This window comes from Sciurus carolinensis, chromosome 8 (assembly GCF_902686445.1).
Source record: "Sciurus carolinensis chromosome 8, mSciCar1.2, whole genome shotgun sequence".
In the NCBI taxonomy this organism is placed as follows: Eukaryota; Metazoa; Chordata; class Mammalia; order Rodentia; family Sciuridae; genus Sciurus; species Sciurus carolinensis.
The window spans coordinates 89350246-89370914 of record NC_062220.1 but is presented as its reverse complement, the minus strand read 5'-3'; the positions used below and the strand labels follow the sequence as shown (position 1 = coordinate 89370914).

At 47.5% G+C, this 20669-nt stretch overlaps 1 protein-coding gene across 2 annotated transcripts in view; it reads left to right on the top strand.

Annotated features, from left to right (window-relative positions):
* Positions 1–20239, top strand: part of Nod1 (nucleotide binding oligomerization domain containing 1) — a 47777-nt gene extending 27538 nt beyond the window's left edge. For both annotated transcript variants that reach the window (XM_047561514.1, XM_047561516.1), the window contains exons 6-13: positions 790–873; positions 1965–2048; positions 3054–3137; positions 5365–5448; positions 6262–6345; positions 8409–8492; positions 12311–12394; positions 16498–20239. In XM_047561514.1, coding sequence (XP_047417470.1) covers positions 790–873; positions 1965–2048; positions 3054–3137; positions 5365–5448; positions 6262–6345; positions 8409–8492; positions 12311–12394; positions 16498–16570 — 661 coding nt within the window. In that variant the 3' untranslated portion in view covers positions 16571–20239. The remainder of the gene's footprint in view (positions 1–789; positions 874–1964; positions 2049–3053; positions 3138–5364; positions 5449–6261; positions 6346–8408; positions 8493–12310; positions 12395–16497) is intronic.
* Positions 20240–20669: the final 430 nt, after the last annotated feature.

Sequence of the window (20669 nt, the reverse complement as noted above, 5' to 3'; positions counted from 1 at the left end):
AAGGCAAAGAAGAGCAAACGCCATTATTTTAAAAAGACTATCCAACTACTGCTAACGATACTGCTTCTTTCATTTCTCTGGTAGAATTTAATTGTATATGTCAAGTTAAAAAGGAGGGAGATTTCTAGAAGTTGCTAAGAAAGCATAGATATTGGAAGTGACTAACTACCTCCCAGTTAGTTGACCTGGTGACCATCCAGGGCATGTGCACACCACACCCCTCCACCAATCTGGCTAGGATGTGGGGAAGGTCCAGAGTGTCTGACTTGATCAATTTGGAAGCTTTTTCCCATTTGGCCTTAACTTATTACAGAAGTCAGCTTGTGAGCCAATCGGCCCTGGCTTGTGTTCGTCAGTAAAACTTTATTAGAGCCCAGTCACACCACTTGCTTACTTATTGGCTGCTTTACACTGGATAGTTGAGTGGGGGGACTGGAAATCAGAACCTGCAGAGCCTGAAATATTTGCTCACTGGTGCTTTGCAGAAGAGGTTTACTGACCCCAGCCTAGTCCCTCTGATTTAGAAACTGTCCTAGTTTTGTCTTTTTTTTTTTTTAAGTACCAGGGATTGAACTAAGGGAGGCACTGGACCACTGCGCCACATCCCCAGCCCTATTTTGTATTTTATTGAGAGGCAGGGTCCCACTGAGTTGCTTCGCACCTCACTGTTGCTGAGCCTGGCTTTGAACTTGCCATCCTCCTGTCTCTGCCTCCGAAGCCAATGGGATTACAGGTGTGCACCACCACATCTGGCTCTGATTTGTCATCTTCTTTGCTGTTGTGTTTCAGACTCAGCGTCAACCAGATCACAGACAGTGGGGTGAAGGTGCTATGTGAAGAGCTGACCAAGTACAAAATCCTGACGTATTTGGGGTATGTCTTCCTCAGGAACACTGGGCCAGCTACCTAGTAATGACACGGAGCAGCAGGAAGTTGCTGTCTGTGTGGGTCCCCAGCAGATTGGCCAGGACTAACTGGGGGGAGTGTCTGGAGTCTGTTCCTGCCTCAGCCAGAGGCTCGTCCTAAAATGTTGCTGAGCCTCAGATTCCTCACTTGTAAAATGGGGATCCTAATCTATGCAGGTCGTTTTATAACTGGTTATTGGAAGATGCTAAAAGGGTGCATATGGGCGTAGGTTTTGGAAATGTTGAACTATCATTTATGAATTAGACTTTCATACTGGGAGGCCATACTCCCTCCTCCAGAATCCTTCGGCCAAGCCATGAATCAGGGTTCGGTGTATATACTTTGTAGAAGTGACTTGCCAAAACAACTATGAGATACTTGAGGTGTTCAAAGCCTTTGGGACTGTGGAGTTTGAGATAACGGATCTTGGGCCCCTGGTTATTACTGACTCTGTGAGCCCAAGTGGTTGCTTAGTTTGGTTGGGCCTCAGTTGGCTCCTTCACCGATTGAGGATAGTGAAGCAACTGGTCTGGGGCCACTTCTCCACTCAGGAATGCTGTCTGACAGGGGGGTCCTCAGAGTCTCACCTTAGCTATGCCTTTCAACTTTTTTCTGCCTTATTGCTGAATTGTAATTGAGTAGTAAAAACGACAAAAGAGGTAGACATAGAGAAGGTTCTGTGTATCTACCTTTTGTCATTCAGAAAGAATGAATTCAGAGAGAAACTTTTGCCCCTCAAGAGACTGACTGTGTGTTGATTGATGTATCATCATCTGCATTCACCAGGCACTTTCCTGCCTAGACTTTGAACCTTGTCATATGCTCCCTGTAACAACCCCATGAGGAGCCGTGATTGTCACTCCTGCTACAGACAGAGGGACTGAGGCAGAGGAGGCCTGTGGTGGAACTGCTCTTGAAGCTAGGCTGAGACCATAAGAGCCCCTGTGTCCTTTCAACTCAGATTTTGGAACTCAGTAGGCAGGACATAAAGAAAGGAAAAGGGGTGTTCACATGACACAGGGAGTCATAAAGTCTCGTGGTTGTGCTTTCTTTCCAAGTTTATACAACAACCAGATCACTGATGTGGGAGCCAGGTACATCGCCCAAATCCTGGATGAATGCAAAGCCCTCACCCACCTGAAGTAAGTAAGTGGGGTCTGGTGTGAGATTCGGAGTAGATTCCTTCAATTCTCTGGGTCACCCCTTCCATTATTAGAAGAATAAATGTCACTATAAAGAGCTTTTACCCTAAAACCTTCTGCCTGCCCCAGGACCATGCTGGTCAAATGCAGGAGACCTGTGTGTGGAAAGTGAGCTTGCTCTGCAGAGAAAGTATCACCAGGCATGAGGCTCAGACTTTGGAAGGGACAGCCAGCTGGGGGCAGGAGAAGGGAGAGCTTGGCCCTTTGATTTCATTAACTGCTAACCAAGAAAAAAAGCTGGAACTATTGCCTTTTCTGGAATACCGGAGAAAAAGATCTCTCCCTACCCCTAGGGAGCTTACCATATGATGGCAAGCAGAGCTTGATCCTTGGCCCTATCATGGAAATAAATGCCTTGCCAAAGGTGCGGGGCATGGTGGCACACGCCTGTAATCCCAGCAACTTGAAAGGCTGAGGAAGGAGGATCCTGAGTTCAAAACCAGCCTCAGCAAAAAGCAAGGTGATGAGCAACTCAGTGAGACCCTGCCTCTAAATAAAAAAACACAAAATAGGACTGGGGATGTGGCTCAGTGGTCGAGTGCCCCTGAGTTCAATCCCCGGTGCCCACCCACCCCTCCAAAAAACGAAATGCCCTGCCAAGGGTGACAGAATACCTGGTCCACCTGGTGTTAGAAACACAACTTGATCACAAGCAATTGAAGTGATCTCTGCCCAGTCTCCTGGTGGAATGGGTAGTCCTGAGATCACTTAAAGAACCCCAGGAGGGCTCAGGTCACTAACTTCCTGCAGAGATTGCGGGCCATCTCCTGCAGAGGAGCCCTGACTGGCTATCCCCAAAGCTTCAGGTCTCGCCTGCTGAGCATCTCAGGAGCAGGAACAGACTGGCAAGAGGGGCTGGGAGGGGCTCTGTGCTGGGGAGGAGGGTGGCACACATTGGAGTCCCTACCACACAGCTGAGGCTGACTGTGTGTGGATTCTCCACAGACTGGGGAAAAACAAAATAACAAGCGAAGGAGGGAAGTGCCTGGCCCTGGCTATGAAGAACAGCACGTCCATCTCGGAGATTGGGTGAGTAGACAGGGGTGCACACACGGGTGGGTGACCTGCTGTGTGTCCGTGGGTGACTGATGGTCTTTTGTACGTCAAAGTACCACGACTGCTGGGTCTGGCTGTGAGGAGGCGGAAGCAGGGATGCCCCAGCAGCTTCTGCATGGAAATGGTGTGGGAAGACCCAGGACTGATTGCAAATCTGACTGCACAGACTTTTTAAATTAAGTCATGCAAACTCATAATCACCACCAGCAAATGGAGGGAGCTGTTTAGCTGTACGTGGTGGCTAACACAGGCAGATGCTCTTATTTTAAGAATGTATATCTTCCAGAGGGCTTTGTCTTTCAATTTTTAAAATTGTGGTCAAACACATAGAAAATTGACCGTCTTCACCACTGCTAATCGTACAGTTCAGTGGTGTTAAGTACTTTCCTATCATTACGCGGCCATCACCGCCATCTCCAAAATTCTTTTCATCTTGCAAAACTGAAACTCTTCATTCATTCAGCACTAACTCCCCTTTCCTCTCTCCCCCAGTCCTTAACAAGCCCCCCGACCACCACTCTGCTTTTCACCTCTATGAATTTGATAACTCTAGGCACCTTGGGTAAATGAAGTCACATAGTCTTTTTGTAATGGCTTATTTCAGCTAACACCATATTTTCAAGGTTGCTCATGTGACATGCCAGCTTCCTTCCTTCCTTTTTTTTTGGTGGAGGGGGCTTACCAGAAATTGAATGCAGGTGCACTTGACTGAATGCAGTCAGCCTCCAGCTGTGCGGTAGGGACTCCAATGGCGCACTCCAGCCTTATTTTGTATTTTATTTAGAGACAGGGTCTCACTGAGTTGCTTAGCACCTCACTTTTGCTTAGGCTGGCTTTGAACTCGTGATCTGCCTACCTCAGCCTCCAGAGCCGCTGGGATTACAGGTGTGGGCCACCACACCTAGAGCTTGCTTCCTTTTTAAGGCTGAGTAATACTCCATTGTATGTGTGTACCCTGCATGTACTCTGAAGGTGACATGCAGGTGGTTCCTTTCTGAGATAGTCAGGAACTGAGGCTCTCGGCTGGACAGCTCATTCATCTATCCAGCAGTGGACATTTGGTTGCTGGCAGGCAGCTTGCTGGGCCTGTTGTTGAGACAGCCATGGTGGTGGTGGGAGTGGGCTGGACAGACTGCTTTGCTCTCTGTAGATAGGGGCCCCTTGCCTATTAGGAATCGCCAGCACTTTTTATAGGCCAGATGGTGTTCTAAGTGCTTTGCATCTGCTAACTTACACAGTCCTCCCTATGAGGGAGTGCTCTTATTAAACCCATTTTATAGATGAGGTTACTGAGGTCCATGGTGCTATATAATTTGCCCAAGGTCCCACAGGTGGCAGAGCCAGGATGGGAACCCAGCATCTTACCATGCAGACCATGTTAGCCAGATCTCAGATCACCTGCTCTGGGGAGAAAAGTCAGCTTCCTTGTTGCAACTCTCCACCAAGATTGCAGCCGTCCATGGTGCCTGGCTTCCTAACATCCTCTCCACATACAAGGAATGCTGCCGGTGCCGTTCGTGCCTGGGCTTCCTGAAGACATTGCAGGTGCTGCTGGCCCCACTCAGTTCAGCCGGGGCTGCAGCCCACCACCTGCACATGGCCAGCCATCCTTTCAGGCCAGTGTGGACCTTTTAACTCTGAAGGTGACACACAGCTTGCTCCTTTCTGAGACAGTCAGGAACTGAGGCTGTCGACTGGCAACTCTCCAAAACTTTGCAGTGAGACCTGGTCTCTAATTGTGCAACTTGCTGATTGACAATATCGGCTCACAGGTCCCTGCTGCTCTTTATTCTCTCTCTCTCTCTCTTTTTTTTTTTTTTGGTACGAGGGATTGATCCCAGATGTGCTTAGTCACTGAGCCACATCCCCAGCCCTTTCTTATATTTTATTTAGAGGCAGGGTCTTGCTGAGTTGCTGAGGGCCTCCCTAAGTTGCCAAGGCTGGCTTTGAACTCGAGATCCTCCTGCCTCAGCCTCCCGGGCCGCTGGGATTACAGGCATGCACCACTGCGCCTAGTGCTTTTTATTCTCTTATGCTTTGGAAGTCCAGAGCAGCCCATTTAGAGGCCAACATGAGAAACAGGTCTCCAGGCCACAGCTCCAGGAATTGCGCAGAACAGAATCAAGCTGTGGGTGGCACTGACAGAAAAGAAGGGCCGAGTGGGAGGAGCTAACTTGCACTGTCTTGCCTCTGCCCTCAGGATGTGGGGCAATCAAATAGGGGATGAAGGAGCAAAAGCCTTTGCGGAGGCTTTGAGGAACCACCCCAGTCTGACCAACCTAAGGTAAGAGCTGCGCCTGGGGCTCCAAGCCCACAGGGCTCTCGGCCATTCTGAGCTCTCCAGGGGCGGAGCTGGCGGGAAGAGGGCTGTTGGCTCTCTGATTAGGGTAGGGGTTTGCTTATGTGATTTTACTTTCTCTAAGTTTTTTCTTGATACGTAAGAGGGAAACAGTCAAGTGCATTATTTTTAAGTGTTCAGTTCAAGGAGTTTTGCCAGACTCACACCAGTGTAGCCACCAACCAGATCAAGACGTGGGAGACTTGCAGCCATTCCAGTGCCCTTGGGGCTCAGGGAGGAATTCCTATCTCTCTATAGAATTAAAAGGAATTCTGGCCAGTAGATTCCTGTCCCTTTTTCCTCATGATGATGCTGGGACAGAGGGGACCCTGCCCCTCTGGAAATGGAGGTGCACCTTTCCAGTCCTCCTTCAGGCCTCTGGCCTCATCCTGGAGCCTCGGTGTCTCCCAAGCTCTGCCTGTATCCCAACTGCCATGGGAAAGGAGTCCAAGACGGTGGGAGCAGTAGCAGGAGAAACTTCTCCAGGTCTCATCGGTGGCGCCGGCACATGTGGCAGAGTGCCCTGGCCTCTGCTGGAGCAGCTGGTCTTCAGCCTTGTGCCTGTCCTCAGATTCCGAGCATGGCTCTTTAACAGCAAGGCCCAGGCGACTGCTGAGGTGGCCGAGCTCTTCCACCTGCTGCCTCAGGCTGGCCTGGCAGGTGCCACATGCAGATGAGGCTTCCCCGCTGTTTGGGTATTGACGCCACGACCAAATGACCAAACGTGACCATGTCTCTAAGCAGTGTTTTCCTTCCTAGCCTCGCATCCAACGGCATCTCCACGGAAGGAGGGAAGAGTCTCGCCAGGGCCCTGCAGCAGAACACGTCGCTGAAGATATTCTGGTAATGGCCAGTCGTTTTGAAGGTTTGGGCCTTGGTGATCATTCCAGGGACTGCACACAGCCTGGAATCTTTACTGAAAAGGTGCCTCCCAAATGCAAAGGCTGATTCAGTTTCCTTCCCGAGAAGAAAAAACTGCTATTTAGAGAAACAGCTGGGGAAAATGGGCCTGGAAAAAAAAAGGGACCTGAAATATATGAGTTTGTGGCCTATCCTTCTTGCCACCCTAGGCCTCAGGACAACCAGAAGGCTGGCCACTGGAACTGCTGGGAACCCCACCCACCCCGACCCCGAACACCCTCCCACACACCTGGCAGAGTCCAGCTCCTGCCTTCCCAGGTCTCCACATCAGCATTTGGCCTGGAGTGTCCCTGCTCCCCTGTCACCCATCACCTGTCACCGGAAGCCCCCATCCTGCTTCTGATCTGTAGTCCAGACACTTTCTAAGTGGATGCTGCTTTTTGTTGTTCCTTTATCATAAATTCCTTAAGGGTGAGCAAGTTGTTTCATCCACCCTTGGCTCAGTATTAGATTCTGCTCACGTGGTTACTGAAAATAATGCCAGTGTTGCCTCGACCAGAGTTCCGATGCTACAGCTGCTGACCAGTAAATGCATTTTTAATTCTTTTCCCTCAAAAAATCTGTAACATTTTGAGAAGTTACGTATGCTTTTGTTGGAGATAAAGAAAGTATGACTAAAAATATCGGGTGGAAGTTTGAAAAGTAGGAAATGAAGCTATCTCTCTCATGTTTTCCAAATACATTCTTTTTCCTTCTAACCTTTTTTTTTTACCTGTATATATTCGAATACATACAAAGTAGAAAAGCACTGAGCAAATGGTTTTGAAAATATCTTAACTGTGTATTGTACATATTTGACATTTCCCTTTATGACATCAGGGTTTCTCTCCCTTTTTAAAAATCATGACAGGGCCGGGCATGGAACACATGGCTTATATGAGTTCAAAGCCAGCCTCAGCAAAAGTGAGGTGCTAAGCAACTCAGTGAGACCCTGTCTCTAAATAAAATACAAAATAGGGCTGGGGATGTGGCTCAGTGGCTGAGTGCCCCTGAGTTCAGTCCATAGTACCAAAAAAAATTTTTTTAAGACAGGGATTCATTAAGTGTGAGATGGACCTTAAACTTGTGATTCTCCTGCTTCAGCCACCAGAGTCACTAGAATTAGAGGTTGTGTGCCACCGTGCCTGGCAAGAGCACTCAAACACTGTGTCCTCTGCCGCTTCTTTGTTCAATCTATCTCATTCTAAGGCTGCACAATGTTGCATAGATGTTTATCATTTTACCAGTTGCTTCTATTGATTGGTATCTTAAATTATTCCAATTTTGCATTTTGACAGCTAATACTGTAGTGTACACTGCAAGGTAAAAAGCTTTGTTGTGCATATCTTTGCAACTGACTTTCATCCTAGGGGAAACACATTTAAGATTTGGATTGTGATAACCGCATCCCCTTCAGGGGAAGACTTTTTAAAACAGTGTACTATTCCAGTATCCTCATCATTCCTTCATCCACTGGGCAAGAAGGTCCAACCCTAGTTACATTGGGAGATCCTGTGCTTGATCCAGACCACTGCTGGTTTTAAGAGCAATCGAGAGGCTTCCTGAACTCTCAGTCACTGAACCTGGGTCCTTCACCACTGGCCTCAGAGCACAGCATGGAGAGCACTTTACTAGGCAGTTGGTGGATTTCCCCAGGTTTTCATCCTGACTTGGAGGAGACCTGAGTCCAGACACGCCCTGGTTCTCTGTGGCCCCCTCCTCTGCGAAATCTTAGGCTCAGGGAGGGCGAGGAGTGCAGGCTCCTGGGCAGGCACGGGGGCTAGGATTGGAAGCTCAGAGCAGGACCTGCACTAGAAATGAGTCCCCTTCCTTCATAGCATGTATATGTGGGGTGGGAGGCTACTGGGATCCTGGGCTCTGCTGACTTCTCAGCAAGCAATAGCTGCAGAGCTGCAGAGACCTGGGCTGGAATCTGGCTTCTGTGAACTCATTAACAATGTCCCCTGGCTTAACCCTCCTGAGTAAACACTTCCTCTCTTTTCTAGGCTGACCAAAAATGAACTCAACGACGAAGTGGCAGAGAGCTTTGCAGAAATGCTGAAAGTCAACCAGACATTGAAGCATTTGTGGTAACTTAGCCTAAAAATTTTCAGACTGTGACTTTCACATAACATTTTTGAGATAAAACTCACATATCACAAAATTCACTCTGTTCAGGTATATGTAGAGTTTAGAGGTTTTTAGTATATTCACAAGGTTGCACAACCATAGTGATCTATTCTAGAACATTTTCACTGCCCTGTTGCCCACATTGAAAAAACCCCGTATGCCTTAGGCAGCTACTCCCCAGTCTTACCCTCCCTCATTCCCTGACAAACACTAATTTGTCTCTGTGAATTTGCTTATTCTGGGTAATTCATATAAAGGTGACCTTTGGCCTCTGTTCCACTAGCATAAATTTCCAAGGTTAATCTTCATTGTAGCATGTATCAGTACTTCATTACTTTATTATGGCTAAATGATACTCCATTGTGTGGATATATGACATCTGTCATTTGATGGATAGTTGGGTGGTTTCTCCTTTTTGACTCTATGAATAATGACTCTGTGAGCATTCATGCGCATATATTTTTGCAAATGTGTTTTCATTTCACTTGAGTATATACTTAAAATAGAATTGCTGGGTCATAGGGCACTTCTATGTTTAACTTTTTGAGGAACTACCAACTGCTTTGCAAAATGACTGTGCTGTTTTATGTTCTCACCAGCAACGTAGAATTCCAACTTCTCTCCGTTTTCCTCAACACTTCTTGTTGTCATCACTCTTTTTGAGTCTAGCCATGCCAGTGGGTATGAAGTAATACCATATTGTGGTTTGGACATGCGTTTCCCTGCTGACAGCTTCAAGCATCTCTTTATGCACCTGTTGGCCACCTGTGTGTCTTCATTGAAGAAATGTCTTCACATCCTTTGTCTATTTTTAAATTGGTTTGTCTTTATTGCAGAGTTGTAGTGTTGTAGTTCTTTATGCTGGGTGCTAGACTTTTTTTTTTTGGTACTGGGGATTGAACCTAGGGGCATTTAACCACTGTACCACATCCCCAGCCCTTGTGTGTGTGTGTGTGTGTGTTTTATTTAGAACAGGGCCTCACTGAGTTGCTTAGGGCCTTGCTAAGTTGCTGAGACTGGTTTTGAACCTGTGATCCTCCTGCGTCAGCCTTCTGAGCTGCTGGGATTACAGGCATGTGCCACCACGCCCAGCTAGACTTTTATTAGACATATGATTTGCAAGTATTTTCTCTCATGTGCGAGGTTTTCCTCTTCCTTGATAGCAACCTTTGAAGCACAGATGTTTGTGATTTTGATGAAGTTGAGTTTATCTACTTTCTCTTTGGTGGTTTTTTGTTGTTGTTGTTATTGTTTTTTTTTTTTTTTGGTTTTGGTACTGGGGATTGAACTCTGGGGCACTCAACCACTGAGCCACATCCCCAGCCCTGTTTTGTACTTTATTGAGAGGCAGGGTCTCAATGAGTTGCTTAGTGCCTCGCTGTTGCTGAGTCTGGCTTTGAACTCGTGATCCTCCTGTGTTAGCTCCCCGAGCTCTTTGGTTGTTAGTGCCTTAGGAGTATTATTTAAGAAATAATCACCTAGCCAGGCACGATAGTGCATGCCTATAATCCCAGTGGTTCATGAGGCTGAGGCAGAAGGATTACAAGTTCAAAGCCAAGCTCAGCAATTTAGTGAGGCCCTAAGCAACTTAATGAGACTCTGTCTCAAAATAAAAGGGTGGGGGGCAGTGCTGGAGATGTGGCTCAGTAGTAGAGCACCTCTGGGTTTAACCCCAGTACCCCCCCCAAAAAAAAAAAAATATATATATATATAAAGAAATCATTATCTAACCCAAAGTCACAAAGATTTATACCTATTTCTATTGAGTTTTATAGTCCTCTCATTTTAGGTCTATAACCCATTTTGAGATTTATTTATTTATACATACATACTGGGGTTTGCACCCAGAGGTGCTCTGCTACTGAGCAACATCCCCAGATATTTTTAATGTGTTGAGATAGGGCCTCACTAAGTTGCTGAGGCTGACTTCAAACTTGCAGTCCTCCTGCCTCTCAGCTCGCCAAGTTGTTGGGATTACAGGTGTGCACCACTGCACTGGCGTGGAGTTAATTATTATATATAGTGTAAGATGGGAGTCTATCTTTATTCTTTTGTATGCAGATGTGTACGTATCTGTACAGCAGCCTTGGATGAACAGACTTTTTTCTTTCTTTTTTTTTTTTTTAGCAAGAGTTGAACCCAGGGCACTTTACCACTGAGCCTAGCCCTTTTTATTTTTATTTTTAAAACACAGGATCTTGCTAAGTGCTTAGGACCTTGCTAAGTTGCTGAGGCTGGCCTTGACCTTGTGATCCTCCTGCCTTGACCTCCCAAGTCACTGGGATTGCAGGCCAATGCACCAGCTCTAGTCTGTTGATCTATGCATCTGTCATTATGTCATACCTCACTGTCTTGAGTACTGTAGTTTTATAAGAAATTGTGAAATCAAGAAGTGCAAACCCTTCAGTTTTGCTCTTTCTCAGGTTGTCTTGGTTTAGATCAGGTGCTTGCATCTCCATGTTTAGGGCCACATTGTCAATTTCTGCAAAAAGGCCAGACTGTGCTTTTACATCCATTTTCCTTCCTTCTGTGTTTATCTGCTAAGCCTCACACACCAGGTGCACACAGGGTGCCCCTCTTCCCACTTTACAGAGACAACTAAGGCACCGATAAGGCTTTATGGTGCTAGTGCTGAAAAGGGTTGGCAGGGCCAGGGCTGTGACAGGAGCTCCTCCAGGGGGAGGCCCCTTCAGGCTGAATCCCTGTGACCGCATGGATCATGAGATCAGAGCCCTCATGCAAAACCCCTTTCTGGATCAGCATCCAGGATTTCTACGGGTCGCGTTTAACAGTACTGAGGAGTGAGAAGTGAACCTGGGTCGAAGGGTGGACACAGCACTGCCTCCTTCTGCATTTATTTCCTGGTTGGGTTAGAATTATCGCCACTAGATCACCTTTCAGGAAAGCTCAGGCCTTCCCAGCTCTATCAGAAACTTTCATTCGAATCATTGTTCCTCAGCAGGGTCGGGCCACTTTACAAGGCCCCACTATCCATGTTTTCCCACAGGACTCAGGAGTGGCAGCAACAGAATTATTTCTCTGTCCTCCCTCATGGATGGTGGGGAGATGTGGTACCACCTTAGAAGACTTTGGGTCCCCCAAAGAAGGGATGACCATTCAGTAGCTAATTAACTTTAAAAACTGCCCTGAGTTTACTGAGCTACCTGGGAGGAGACCTTGGATGACCTTTTACCCTGCTGACGTGTTTCTTGGAGTTTGTTCTTCAGATTGGTGGTATCCAAACCTTTTTGGTTGGGCAACCCCGTGATGAAAAAGGTCTCTCTCCCTCCCTCTCTCTCTCCCTCCCTCTCTCTCTCTTTCTTTCTCACACACATGCACACAAACATGCACACACGTGCTTCTATTCATTTATTACACACATGTACATGGTCCCGTTCACTGTCTACATCTGAGTCAACAGATGTAATATGGGTACTAAGAAAAAAATTTAACATTTTAAAGGCTGTTCATTATTCTAATGTGAGACTCCTTTAGCATGATGAAGAGTCATAGGATCTGGTCCAATTCCATCTTATTTTATTTTTAAATTTTTTACTTTTTTTAGATGTTTGATGGACCTTTATTTTATTCATTTATTTATATGCCATGCTGAGACTTGAACCCAGTGCCTCACACATGCTAGGCAAGCGCCCTACCACTGAGCCCCAACCCCAGCCCCCAATCCCATCTTTGATCCTGTTGATCCCTACAACTCCCTGTGAAGGGCTCAGATTTAACCCAGCATTCTGTATTGGACACAGGTATGCTCTTCTTTCAGGCTCATCCAGAATCAGATCACAGCCACCGGGACTGCCCAGCTGGCCGAGGCATTACAGAACAACACTGGCATAACAGAGATTTGGTAAGGCTGTCTGCTTGTCCCATTGACAGGGACTCTTGACTCAGCACCACTACCCGTGTGCTCAGTACCTCATGGGACAGTTCCACTGACTTTTCCAATCACCCTCTAGAATGGTGTGGGCTCCACTATGCAGATGTAGAAACTGAGGTCCCAAGCAGTGACGAACTTGTCCAAGGTCTCAGCAAGAGCAGAAGTAGAATTCTGCCCAGCTGCCTGGCTCTACCGCCTGTGCTCTGCTGTCCTAGGCCCACGTCATAGATCTTCATGGTGTTGCATGAGAGACTGGCCTGTGAGAGCAACTCCTACTGAGGTGGAATCCCCTGGACCCATGAGCCTGAGAGGTAGCTGTGTTGGTCTGGAGTTTAGAGCTCTCTCCCCCTTCCTTGGCATCCTGGGACTCAATGACACTGGCAGGCTGGATCTGAGCTGATGTAGCTCTTCCTCCGTTCTTCGTCCTGCTTTGAGGGCATGCTTATGCTAATGCAAAAAAAAAATGCCGTTTGCTTTATGTTAATATCAAGTCCCATTCTAGGTACACCCCCCACACACTCTGCAGCTCCTTGGAAACAACTCTGTGACTGAGGTGGGCCTGGTAGGTTCTGGGAAAGTGGCTTATAGAACACACAGTTGTTTCCCAGTAGTCATGACAGTCGCCAGGCCTGTGCACCTGCTACATGGCAGGCACCAGGAACATGGCAATTAAATTGATGGCAGGAGCCATCAGAGGTGCTGGCCTGAGCTGAGAACTGAGGGACTCAGTATGCAGACTCCCCAGTGCTCTGGAAATTTGTCCTCATGACTCTGGAGCCTGAGTCAGCCCCACCTACCATGAGGGCTGGAGACCATTGTGGAGAAGCTGGCAGAGGGCAGAGCTGGGTTTCTGTGGAGGACACAGGCTGTAGAGTTATGTGCCCACTGTGGCTTCTCTGAGATCCATGGGGCAGCCTCACCATGACCTCAGTCCTTCAGCTCAGGGGGTGCTTGCCCATTAACTACTTTCTCCCTTCATGATTTTCACAGCGGGGGATTGGGGGTGGGCGGGGCAGGGATCAAAGTACAGTCTTCAGCCTTGGATCCTTAAAAGACTTTTCTTACTTTGCTTTAGAACTGGTCAGTGGATCATAAAAGCATTCTGGTGGTTCATAGCTTGCATTATTTTCAAATAAAATTGAAAAGGACAGAATACTAGGCTACAACTTGCAAAATAGGGCAATCTAACTTCAGGCACGCATGTGGGTGAATTTAATTCCTATTGGGGGACATGGTCAAAAACATTTTTTTAAATGCTATTGTAAAGAATGGAGCCTGGATCCAGTATGACAATGCTGGCATCTGTGCCCATAAGGTCCAGCTGGCTCCTCTGCCTGGAAGTCTCTGGAGAGCTCGGAAGGGTGTGGCTTGAGGCATCTCCAGCTGCCCTCACACTGTGATTCCTGCTCTGGGGCGGCTGTGCTTCCTGCTGACTCTTGTGTTTAAGGACCAAAAGCAGAGGGGAGCACTTCGCAGACCACAGTTTGGTCCTCTCCCTTCTCCCAAGCTGGTTGAGACAGTTATCAACAGCGGCTCTGATTTTGTCAAGCTTGAACACGAGCCTTTTGTCCCTCGGCCACCCTTCCTACACAAGGAACTATCTGGGCAAGGCAGGTGTCTTTGGTTTCAAGGTATGCTATCCAGAACTTGTAGTAGACGCTTATGTTCTGGTGGAGAGGGGGGCTGGCCATCAATCTATACATGGGGCAGGACAGGTGGCTTGGGTGCTGGTCTTGGGGGCGTCTTCCCTTCAGTCCTGGCTTGTGCTGGGAGCTGCCAAAGGGTGTTTCTCTGTGTGTGGCTTCTTGGTACTGGGCCTTATCCAGGAGCTGCTACAGCAGGCCACAGGGCTGTGCCAGACTGAAAGGGGAGCTGGGGCTCTTGAGGCTTAGGGACCAGTGTGCTTGTGGCCACAGCTGACAGAGCATCTTCTTGGACTCTTTTTCTGCTGACATTTATTTCTACCTCATTGCTCTCCAAAATGAACGTAAAGTTTGAAGTGTCCTGTGAGTTCTTGTGTTTGGGGATGGAGCTCCTGTGAGGTGGTGTCCAGCCTGTGACTACTGAGGGGAGGACCTGTGTCATGGCCTGTGCCGTGGTCATGGCTGGGTCCCTGGGGACTAGTACTGCATCTTCATTCATTCCTTGAGGAACACAATACTTGAGAGCCGGGCACTGCTAGTGCTGAGCGTCTGTAGTGAACAAATTGGACCTGCCCTCTTGGGCTCACCACCTAGTGAGGGAGTGGCAGAGTAGAGGGGGGACTCAGCATGGAGTTACTTAACTATCACTGTGAGGGGTGCTTCAAGGGGGAAGGCCAAAAGCAGGTGTCCAGGAAAGTCTCCTAAGGAAGTGGCATTTAAACCAAGCCATGGGGGCCAGGGTGCAGCCAGAAGCAGAGCACTTGCCTAGCTTGCTCAAGGCCTTGGGTTCCATCCCCAGCACCACAAAGCAATAACAACAAAACCTAAGCCGTGAAGGATGGACAGGAGTTAGTCAGCCGGGCTGGGAGGGAGGGAGGACAGCATATGCCCAGCCTCCGAGCAGGAGGGAGTGTGGTGTCCCTAGAGAACTGCAAGAAGCTGCCGAGTTAGGAGGTTCAGACTGAAAGGGCAAGAGGAGGTGAAGAAAATAGGCAGAGCCCCGACCATAAAAGATCTGTGAGTCATATCACATATTTTGGTCTTTTTTTTAAAAATTATATATATATATATATATATTTTTTTTTTTTATGTTGTGCTGAGGATGGAACCCAGTGCCTCACAGGTGCTAGGCAAGCACTCTACCACTGAGCCACAACTCCAGCCCGTATTTTGGTCTAAATCCTAAAAGCAATGGAAGGTTTATTGAAGGGTTTGAAGCAGGAGAAAGATGTGGTCAGATTTTCAAGGCATAGGGACCACTCAGGCCCCTTCTGGGAAGCTGGATTTGAGACCAGGGCTTATGAAGGACCTGACAGTGAGACCCTGCAGTGGTCCAGGTGAGAGCACATGGGTGCCCAGCCCAGGGTGTGGGGTGGAGGCTATAGAGAGGTTCCACACAGGGATTCTAGGGATGGCCAGGAATTAAATAGAACTGCATGGCAGAAAGAGTATGAGGACAGGAGGAGGTGTCAAGGTGGACCCAAGGTCCTACCTGGCACAACCATGAAGAGTGGGCTGTTCACTGAGCTAGGGAACCCTGGGGAGGTGTGGCCACTTTGAGGTGCCTGGAGACTCCAAGTGAAGATGCGAGGAAGGAAACAGGCTCCACTGACCACTGAATGAGGCGTGGCATAGATGAGAAGCCCTGGGGAAAGGGCCTGGCCCCAAGTCTGTAGGGAGTCCAGTAGTCAGAGGTCACATGGAAAATACAGGAAAAGAGACTGAGGCAGAGGGCTCAGACACAGGAGGAACCCAGAAAACATCATGTCAAGTCGAGGGAAGGTAGTGCTTCAAGGGGGTGAGCTGGACTCTGGAGCAAGCCTGTAAGCCCAGCTACTCGGGAGACTGAGGCAGGAGGATCCCAAGTTTGAGGCCAGCCTGAGCAGCTTGCTACAACCCTGTCACAAAATAAAAAGGACTGGGGATGTAGCTGAGTGGTAGAGTGCTTGCCTAGCACACGCGATGTTCATGGATTCAATCCCTACTACTGCAAAAAAAAAAAAAAGGGGGTTAGGACAGCCAAATGCTACCTGTGAAAGTCCAGAAGAAAGACAAGACCTAAACAATGTCACTAAGTTCAGGCTTATGGAGGCTCTTGGAGGCCAGTTATGAGAGCGATGGTGGCTGGAGAGGATTAATATTAGTATCAAAGAATCACTTGAAGAGAACATGTTCCTTACCTGGAGGGCTATGTGATGCTCAAGAGTGCACTAGAGGGGCTGGGGTTCGATGAGGCCATGGGTTCGATCCTCAGTACCTCATAAAAATAAAATAAAGGTTAAAAAAAAAAAAAAAGCGTTTGAAAAAGACAATCCTCTAAGGAAAGGGAAAAAAATTTTTTTAAAAAGTGCATTAGGGACACGTGTTAGGAAGGAGCGTTCAATATCCCCAGTGCTTTGTGTGTGTGAAATTTGTTTTTCTTCTTGCCAGTCTAAATGGAAACTTGATAAAGCCAGAGGAGGCCAAAGTCTTTGAAGATGAGAAGCGGATCATCTGTTTCTGAGGACTTTCCTGTGCCTGGGTCTTCGCCCTGGGAAGCTCCTTAGCAGAGGCTGCCACCCTGTGCAGTCAGTGGCCTGCGGCCAGGGGCCTGTTGGGAGCCCACTCCTAATGATGCGGATCCACCTCTGTGGCGGATGTGCTCCCTAAGCAGCCTTTAGGATGTTGCAGAAACAGTGTGAGCCTTGTGAAACAGTGACAGGTTTTCTATACCATGATGACATAGATGTGTTTCTGTAACCATTTTATCCAAAGCTGGAAGATTGGAGAACAGAGAAGGCCAGCCTCAGCTGGCGCAGATGCCTGCCCTAAGGACCAGGGGAGTGTGTTGGTCACTGCTGTCTTCAGGGGAGAGCTGAGGACCTGGTGCAGAGTCGGTGCCAAGCTTCTTGGAAAGAAAGTTCTCAATGAACAGGAAATAATTCATGCCTGAAATATCTGCCCTCCTTCGTACTTCCCCATGTACTGATGTCCCCTTCATGGCTGTGGATACTGAACGGTGTGGGGATGTGGCCCATCCAAGATCCTGTGGGGAGCTGGTCAGGAGCTCATCCCCGGCTTTTATTCCGGTCCTGAGTGTGTGCTGACAAGATCAGAGGATGCCCTCTCAGCCAGTCTAAGAGGAAGACGATGCCAATGCCTTCATCACATGGAGCTTCCAGTCTGGCCTCTACCAACTGCTCTTCTTGGGTAATGTGCCTGCCCAGAAAAACGCATGGACTCTGTCCTCCAGAGGGGCAGGCATGACTTGCCTTGGTGGCCATGGCACCCACACAGAAGCTCTTCTCTCCCTTGCCTTCTTAAGAAAGGAAGTCTCTTCCTGTCCCTGAGCAGCTGGCGGGTGACTGAAGACTCAGGGAGCCTGCTGAGAACTCAGTCGGCAGAGTGCGTTAGACCCCCCACCATGGCAGGTACGTGGTGGATGCTCTGTGGGGTGGGGTTGGGTTATCGCCAGAGAACTTGTTCTTCTGTCATCTCATTTGTTAATAAAATATTAAAAATTCTCACTATTTCTAAATGCTTAGGTCTGGGGTTTTTGAAGGGACTTGACCTGGCATGTGCGTGAGCCTCAAGTCCTAGCCTGACTCAATGCACTGTGGGCAGCATTCTGGATAAAGTGCTCCGTGAGGAGGCCTGAAGAAGGGAGGCCAGAGGCATCATGAGTGTGGGCCTGCACAGTCCTCTCCACCTACCAAGGGACGAGAGAAGGTGGAAGCACCATCTGAGGCTGCTCCATGTGGCCTCTGAGTCTACATAGGGCTGCTCTTGTGCAGGGGTTCAGGGCTGGCTGGGCTCAGGACACATGGAGTGGCCCAATTCCATGCATTCACCACTGCACACGGTAGGCCCTGCCATGTCCACTACCTTCCTTGGCTGTTCCCTGATGAGTGGAGGACAAGGTGGCCCTGAGGCAAGAGGGGACAGTATGGGAAGGGTAAGAGGTAAACCACAGCATTCCTAGAGTTCAAGCCTGGCTCTGCACACAGCCTGATAGGGACGGTGCGATCCAGCAGGTTATGGGAGATATTCTGTAGCTCAGACCACATGGTGACAGTTCCCTTAAAGGCACTGCTGTGGTGTTTCCTCCAATCCCTCCCCAACCCCAGACCTGGATTTTCACCTAATAAACTCCCTCTGAGGCAGCAACCCGCTCCTTGCATGGAATCTGGGCAGCAAATCCTCTTGGAAAGGGCAGGGAAATCCTCACGACAAGTCGAAGGCCAGGGGTGTTAGGAACAGACTGCAGACTCCCCAAGCCTTACCGAGAACCTCACTTCTCCGGGACAAAGTTCAGATTTTATTGAATAGCTAAAAGTAAACTCTGCAAGTCTGAAATTTACTCAGCAACCACCAAACATTATTGCTGGAGAGACTAGCAAGACTGTTGCCTCTCAGGGACTCCCTTTGTGTGGCTATAGGCTTAAGTTCTATTTGTAACACCTACATGGTAAAAGGTAGATTCTGATTCTTTTATAAAACCAAAAGCAGGTTCCCAGCTTGCCAGAAAGGGTTCTCCACCACACAGGTGAGCTGAGCAGAGTTAATCAAGAAAAAGACAACAGAAAATGTAAAAAATCTGTCAAATTGGGATCTGATCAACCATTCTTTTCCATAGGATGTCTTGGCTAATTTGGGGAAAGAAATTATAGCTCCTGTACTTCATCTCTACATTTATATCATGTCCATGCTGATTTGGAACTTCATTTAAAAAGCCATGGAAAGTCACTGTTTTCAAGTGTGATTAGCTCCATGGAGCTCCAGCCTGCTGTTGCCCTGATAGGTGGCTTTGGGCCCAGCCTCGGTCTGCTGGAATCTTGATATCCTCTGTGAAAAATGGGAATCCAAGAGCACTGACTCAGGAGGTTGTTGAGAGAAGATGAAACAAGATGTTCTGGAAAGTAGTTGGCAGTGCCTGGCTCAAGGCCCCCTCCTCCGTACCCACCAGTTTCTATAAAGCCAGCCTTTCTCATTTCCCCTCTCACTCTTAGGCTTAGAAGGACTTTTCCAACAGACCAAATATGGCAGTGGAAGTTCCCAAAGTAAAATTCAAAAGTGTTCAGCATCAGGATACTGCAGTACTCTAGCTTTGTCAGTGGGTGGGGGGGAGAAAAAAAAAAAAAACTAAATAGAAACACTGACGAAGAGCTGTCAGTCTTCATTATTATTTCCAACCCACTGAGCACAGATGGGCAGCACCAGTGCACAGAGCCAGGCACATGGGCCTGTGCAATGTCCCAATTGCCTTTCAGCTCTGAAACCAGGAAGGAGCCCTGGGACCACAGCCATTTTGGTTCCTTTCCAGGTGTGGTACAGTGTATGTCAGCTGTTTCTAGCAGCTAACTGCCCACTAATAGAAGATGAAGAAAAAAAGAAAAAAAAAAAAATTGCTTTGGAGCCAAAGGCAAAACCATGACCACGAGGGGCATTTTAATGAAAGTAGAGTTGGTTCATGAGGAGACCAAGACTCGTTTTACCACATGTGGCCTGGTGGCACAACTACAGGCCAGGGCCCTCCCAGCACTGTTCTCTCCATCTAAAAACAAAATGAACTGCACCCAGAACTGACTTAAGACTTCCAAAGGCATTACACACTGAAAAAGTGACCTGTGATTTAAAAAAGACTTAAAATAATAGATAATAAATTAAGCACAAGGATGCTAAACAAGTTTTTGATGACTATTTTGGGTGCTTTTTGGAAACAATAACAAATGTCAAAATGTCTCAAAATTTTTTTTTCCTATCTCATAGTGCATTTACTTTCGTTGTAAAAGGGATATCACAATGTTAACAGGAACCTTTAAAATATGTATAATAGCATGATACCAATGCAGCTATTTTAGTTTTTGCCTATGGTCTCCTGAGCTTTGCCTGAATATCTTCTTTCATAGGTACAGCAGAACACATTTGCAGTTCTTTCATCAAATGTTTTCCCACTTGGTTACACAGTCTTTACAATTACCATTAATAGTCTATGAGTTTGAGAATTTGCTTAATTATGTTCCAACTGTTGGACATTCATGTTTCTGGATTGGCTGATTATTACAGACAATGTTTGGTGGAATTAAAATGTCTTTACAGTTATTTCTTTGCAGTGGGATTACTGAGGCTATGAAATTCTTGCTATGAAATTTCATTTCTTTTTTAATCTGTGAGGGGTATAATAAATGGTTTGGAAACAGTTAGAATAATGTAGCCATCAGTGTCTCCTCTGGGGAAGAATAAAACCCAGTGTCCCTGCCCCTCAGCTGAGACAGTGTCCAGGCTCTGCTTGCACAGGGACACGTGTGTCCAAGACTCACACTGGCATCAACCACAGCTGATGGGAAGAATTAAAAAACCCACGAATCACCATCTGTTTAGGTGGTACTGTACAAGCTGATGACTAATGTACATGTGTCAGGATCTGCAAAGTCAAGGTTTTCCTGGATTTAAAACTTATATATGTGTGTACGTGTGCTTGCTTTGCCTAAACAAACTTGGCCTGACAGCCCCGCAACACCAGGTCAGATGGAAACTACCTCCTCCCATAGCCTTGTAAAGTTGAAATTATTTCACGAATGAGGAAACTGAGGGCTAGTAACATGAATATGTATCATGTTAAA